Below are 6,750 nucleotides of genomic sequence, written 5' to 3'. Positions count from 1 at the left end.
TAGGTCAGAAACAGCATATTGCACAGAGCATACAGCATGTTACTAAAAATACATTTAAAAAAAACCAATTATCGTCACATGTTCTTCTCGGCCAATCAAAACGACTTCCTGTCTAGACTGTTGTAGTAGTTGCAGACGATCATGGCGGAACAGATGGCTGAAGGTAGATTCGCGTCCCTGGGACAAGACGATAGGGATAATATAATGGAAAATATAGAAACAAAAAACACAAAAAGGCAGAACACCACAGCAGTTAAACTATTCAGGGAATATTTGACCGAGAAAAGTAAGCCGATAGAATTCGAACAGTACACTTTAGAGCAAATGGACGAATCATTGGCATCGTTTAATTTGGAAATGAGAAACAAAGAGGGTAAACATTATAAAAAGACAACAATGCAAGCCTATAGACAAGGTCTAAACAGACACTTACAGAAATGTAGGGACATAGACATTTGCAATTGCATATTCAAAAAGTCCTGTAAATCCTTCAAGGGTATGACAAAGGAATTCAAGCGCCTTGGGCTAGCTGCTATAGAACATCACCCGTCCATAGAAGAGAGTGATATTGAGAAGATGTACTCGTATTTTTGTAAAAATCTGGAGGATGCACAGCTTTTGCAGTATAAGGTAATTTTCATACCACATACATGTAAAATTAATAAAATTGAGAATGGAAATGGGAATGTGTCAAAGAGACAACAACCCGACCAAATAAAAAACAACAGCAGAAGGTCACTAACAGGTCTTCAATGTATGACACATTTTTTTAATTCCATGCATAAAGCCTTATCAGTGTAAAAATAAACATATTGTGAATTTTAAAGGATGACTTTGCTACAAAGGAGGTTGTATACAAAAAAAATCCTCCTATACAATGTATATAGGTGTTCCATGCGTATATATGGACCTATTCATGTACATTTGTACATGCTTAATATTGCGCATGCATATTAATATTAAAGACGAAAATTTTCACAATCATCTATAACAATCTATAAAAAAGAACAGCACGTCAGTGCGACAATTAGATGTATTACAAAATTAAATACAAATATTATTCAATGTCAATAAAATATTTATCTTCTGTTCATAGTGAAAATGGCTAGTTATTTGCATATACTATTGAAAATTGTGTTTGTTTTTAGTATCTATCTAATTGTGTGCATACTGTCCACTTCAATTAAAATTTCTTCTATGCTTTAGGTATTTGTTGACATCATGCTGCACTTTGGTCGTAGAGGGAGGGAAAACCTGTCAAGTCTTACAAGAAAGCATTTTGCAGTTAAACGTGGTGCAGATGACAAATTGTATGTCTACAAAGTAATTGATGAGCAAACAAAAAACCACCAGTCAGACAGTGAATTATCCTCAGATGGACGAATGTATGAAATTACAGGTAACTGTTATCTATATATACATGTACATATTGACCTACAAAGTAACTACCCTTAATTTTTTTTTTGGCAGTGATTTAATATATACTTATAAGAAGTTATGTTATGCATATTAAAGATGCAATCTATATAAAACTATTGCATTTTTAAAAATAAAACAAATGGACTGACCTACCTTTTTTATTAAGTTATCAGAACCACACTATTTATTGAACTGATTAAAACTCATACAAATATAAATCATTCATTTCATAATAACCATTAGTGAGTAAAAAAATATCAACCAGTATATAGAGAATAATACATGGTTTAGCTATGCGATACGGGGTATGCAATACAGGGTAGGTGATACAGACTGGAAAAACGAACCTTTTATATTAGATATACAAAATAGCTGTATTTTGTACTAAATATATATAAAATATATATATATGATAAAGCTACATATCCCATATTTTTTTTTATCAAGTGTTTTGAACCACAGTGGCAGACATTTTTATAATATTATTTTGCCATTTTTTCATATTACAATCAAACATTAATAGGAAAATGTGATATTTACAATGTATATATGTCAAAATATCAATGAATATATGCATGGGATAATATACGAAAAACAAAATAGAAATTATTGTATAAAATCTATGATCATATAAAAAAAAACTTATTTGAATGCAGAAGACTTTTATCTGGAGTATTTTTATTTAGAAATGTTTAACATGCTTTTTTCAGATGGTGAAAGATGTCCAGTGAAGTCTTTTGTGAAGTATATCAGGAGGTTGAATCCTAAATGTGTAAAATTATTTCAACAAGCAAGATCATACCCTAAAGAAGGAGTGTATTATGACAATATACCTCTAGGTCATAATAGACTTGGCCAATTCATGAATGAAATTAGCAAAATGGCAAATCTTTCTCACATATATACCAATCATTCCTGCCGAGCAACAACTGTTCATCTTCTTGACGAAGCGGATATTCCAAGCAGACATATAATGACAGTTACGGGACACAAGTCAGAAACATCTCTAAAAACTTACTCTGGAAAAACTTGTGAAAAAAAGAAACGGCATATGTCGGAAATTTTAAGCTCAAAAACATGTGGAAAGAAATCATGTATATCTAATATAGATTTTCTTTGCTTGTCTCAAAGTACAATTACAGTTGAAGCCAATGAAGGGGTGGAAAATATTCCTGTTGAATTGAGTGATGCAAATTTTGATTTAGAGCTTTTATCAAACTCACAGAATGAAACTGTTATGAATGACATTTTGCCTAATAACCAATTGGATGAAATTCTTACAGAAATTGGTAATGGTCCCTCAAATACAAATATAATGAAACCCGAGACATTGAAGACAAATCAAAATTTTTTAAACCTACCACAACCAGATATGAGAATGCCATTTCTTAATAACTGTAACAATGTAACTGTTAATATAAATTACAATGTTCACCCATATGTGAACAACCCTGCAAAGGTATAGCTTCATATACACAATCTTTTTGTTGTAAATTTCATGTTACTTTATCTGTTAATTGTTATATATTGTTTCAATTAAACAAGCAAACATCTATATATTGATTGTTGTGATTCTGTTATAACGTATGAACATTTGAAAATTTTACAGTCATAATGGGTTTGAAGACATGCAAAACAATATATTGTTCATACAATAGTTCTTGATTAATAATATAACAATTGTAGCCTTTGTTTGAGGTCGATACGAGGTTATATCGACCAAGAGAAGCATATCGACATCGGACTTCGTCCTCAGTCGATATGCTTCTCTTGGGTCGATATAACCTCGTATCGACCTCATACAAAGGCTATAATTGTATAATATTTTTTCGTTAAATAATCGAGAATTTTCTCAATATACTACTCAAATTTACCCAAAAGAATTTACTTTAGATAAACCAAATTTTAACGGTATTTACTTCTTTTCCTAGATTTAGATATGTCAGTTATACACGGAAAACTCCACGCTAAAAATTACGACAAAAGAGAGGTTTTTTCGTTTCTGGTATTTTTTGGATGGTTATGTTCCTATGACACCATCTTACGGTGTTTCTATTTCACAACTTGGTCGCTATTCCCGTGTCTGTTGTGACGTTTTTAATTTAAACGAACGTATATAATCTATGTATTACTAGTAAATTATTAAGCCTTGGAATTCGTTACCACAAATTACTAAAAACCTTTATTAAATTTTTTCCTAGATATACATATTTGGTTTTTAAAGTTTGAAAACTTATTTCAAACGGGATAGTACATCCTCATTTTTACGGAAATATTATCTACCGTGCCCAGAAATATAGAAACGATCCTGGCAAACTTATCGAGCCTTTGCATAAACTCATCATAAAAGGTTACCAGTTCAACACTGTAATTATATCATTGAAGATAATTTTTATCATGCCCCACCTACGTAAGAAGAGGGGCGTTATGTTTTCTGTCCGTTCGTCTGTTAGCCCGTTCGTTCGTCCGTCTGTGTTCGTTTGTCCGTGCGTCCGTTCGTCCGGTTTCAGGATAAAGCTTTTGGTCAAGGTAGTTTTTGATGAATTGCAGTCCAATCAACTTGAAACTTAGTACACATGTTTCGAATTCCAATGATACGATCTTTCTAATTTTAAACCAAATTAAAGTATTGATCCCAATTTCACGGTACACTGAACATGGAAAGTTATATTGCGAGTGGGGCATGTGTGTACTATGGACACATTCTTGTTAGTATTAATATTGATTTTTTTACCAGTAAATTAAAAGCAAACTAAAAGGTATTGTTGTATACATAATATACACATTCATGGATCTACAATTTGCCGATACCTGTATCTTGGTATCTTGGCATTGCACTAAGTCATATCTTTCTCTGACTGTTCATGACCTCTTTACACTAAAGCACTTGGATGTTGGATGTGTACTGATTGATTTTTCAGTCGTAGATGCATGATTTTTTTAAATTAATTGTTAGTGACTTTGAAAAAGCTGTCAGTAACTGCGAGTATTCTCATATATGTACCTGGTGTCTTTTTATGTTTAGGATGTACAAGTATCCAGCCACTACCATTCTGTGTAGTGTTTGTATTTGTATCCATCTGATGAGGTAATCCAGTTGAAAAAGGTCGTGCGCTGAACTATAGTTGTTAACTTCTGTGTTATATTAGTTTCTTGTGGAAAGTCTTATTGACAATCCTATCACACTTTCTTTTTTATATTGATTATTTTGATAGGCCAATAGTCTAAATACCACAAGTTAAAAATCGGAAAGATAAATTCGTTACAAAGTGTACTAGTGACTTTGCTCGGACACCTTAACTGACCGCTTATATATCGTTTTAGGTCACTAGCACACTATGTAAAAATTGACAATTGTTATCTTTGATGTGGGCTGATCATCAGCAAAACATTAAACAGCCATGTCATGAAATCGTAAAATTCTTAAAAAACGTCAAATCACAAGTAAAGCATTTCAATTATGAAGCAGATACTAGTCTGCATCAAAAGATTTTTGTACGTCAATTGATGTCATTCTATTTTCATTTTTGAAAGAAGCGTATTTAAGAGTATTGCTAAAATTAAACTTATTATTTGTTCATATTTAGACAACACAATATAATTCGAATGTACTTTATCTACATACAAATTCTTATTTAAATCATCTATTTAACGTTAGCATAACGTTTTACGATATGTGACATTTATGTCTTTTGAAATCTGGTTTGCAGTTCACAAAATTTATCGTTTGACAAAGAGCCATTTTTTTAATACTTTACCTTAAATATTTCGAGAACACTAAGTAGAATTTAGTGGTAGCATTCTATTGGTGCCTTTAAATTATTCAAATGATTCATAGTATAGGTATGAAAATGAGGAATGTAGTATTATTCCCAATAAAATTATGCCAGAGTTGAACATGTTGAAGGTATTTGAATTAGCTAATCATCTCTTTAAAATCATATTGAACAGAGGTTTAACGACACAAGACAAGAGGAAAGTCTGCAAAACATAAACGAAAACTAAAATTAGAAACAGCACTATACAACAACCAATCATTATAGTCTATAATTTTGAGAGAGCATTTGCAGATTACGGTTGGGTTATACAACATGTACAAGTTTACTGGCGCCATAACAGCCTCTTTCCTGGGATAGTGATGTCACATTACAAATTAAATTAAACTACAAAATTCAGTTGACCATTGCTGAATTCATCAGATCGATACACATCAGTAAAATCAACTAGTAAACACACCATCCCGGCATCGCAAATAATTTACACATCCCCCTCAGCCCCCCAAAACACTACATGTTAACAGATCAGGCAGTATTTAAGTTTTATATTCGAATGAGAAGCTTGTCTACAAGTATACTAGGTTTACGCTATTCTCGAACGCTTTCGAAATTTTAAATGATTTTCCTTCTAACATGTCTTTTGCTTCGAACGAAAATGGTTCTGAAGTGTCGGTCAAAATCATAATAGTCTTTAGCCTAACAATGTTTAAACAAACATTCACATTACCAGACAAATACTGTAAAATCTATTAAAATTGATTCTAGTATTTAATAGTGCATCACAGTAATGAAGTTTTTACAAAAAAACACAGGCAAATAAAACGTCTACTTTCTATAAATACCTTGGCAGCGCCTTCCGTAATATTTTGGTTTACATGGACAGGCACCATTAATAGGTTGACATATGCCGGAGATTGATCTTATGTGGTCACAGTTACAAGGTTGGCATTTAATTCCCATGAAACATTTTGAACTGTTTTTACACTCAAATGTACCATTACAACATCGGTTGAAACATGTTCTGTTCTCCACCTTTTCACCTTGACATTTCTTTCCACTTCCCTTTTGATGTAATTGTATGTGTCTGGAGCGTGTTTGTTTCCCTCCCATGCCACATGCATTGCTACAGACAGACCAGGATGCCAAGTCACTCCATTTACAGTCTTGCTTTATTGTAATATCACAATTCTTTCCAAGAAAATTTTCTCTACACTTGCACTGCCCAGTTTCTGGATTACATATAAGTGATTCTGATCCTGTAGTGTAACAATTGCAGGGTAAACAATCAGATGTTATATTGTTGCATCTGATAAAGCGAGTACCTTTCCGTGTATACCCTTTCATGCCCATATTTTCAATGTTCAGATCCTTCATTAGATGGAATTGATCACAATGAACATTTGTAGAATGGGTTATTTCTGCACTACAAGTGGATTCGTTGAAAACTGGATTTGATCTTTTACGCGCTGTTCAAATAAGCTAAGAACCTTAGGAGAATGTGGGTATAAAGCATGGCGAACCTGCAACAATATAGAAAACCCATTTGCCTGCGCAA

General features: G+C 32.6%; 1 protein-coding gene across 1 annotated transcript; it reads left to right on the top strand.

Moving 5' to 3' along the window:
* Window positions 1-471: 471 nt before the first annotated feature.
* On the top strand, window positions 472-2,945 carry LOC134699242 (uncharacterized). Its single transcript, XM_063560851.1, has 3 exons — window positions 472-630; window positions 1,207-1,399; window positions 2,130-2,945. Exons 1-3 carry the CDS (start codon window positions 499-501, stop codon window positions 2,882-2,884), a joined length of 1,080 nt encoding a protein of 359 aa, XP_063416921.1. The 5' UTR covers window positions 472-498; the 3' UTR covers window positions 2,885-2,945.
* Window positions 2,946-6,750: the final 3,805 nt, after the last annotated feature.

This window comes from Mytilus trossulus, unplaced genomic scaffold (assembly GCF_036588685.1).
Source record: "Mytilus trossulus isolate FHL-02 unplaced genomic scaffold, PNRI_Mtr1.1.1.hap1 h1tg000050l__unscaffolded, whole genome shotgun sequence".
In the NCBI taxonomy this organism is placed as follows: Eukaryota; Metazoa; Mollusca; class Bivalvia; order Mytilida; family Mytilidae; genus Mytilus; species Mytilus trossulus.
This window is presented reverse-complemented; position numbering and strand designations above follow the sequence as displayed.

Coding starts and splice junctions, on each gene's coding strand:
- LOC134699242 (XM_063560851.1), top strand. CDS start 499: ATGACAAAGGAATTCAAGCGCCTTGGGCTAGCTGCTATAGAACATCAC. Junction 631..1,206: donor CACAGCTTTTGCAGTATAAG/GTAATTTTCATA, acceptor TCTATGCTTTAG/GTATTTGTTGACATCATGCT. Junction 1,400..2,129: donor ACGAATGTATGAAATTACAG/GTAACTGTTATC, acceptor TGCTTTTTTCAG/ATGGTGAAAGATGTCCAGTG.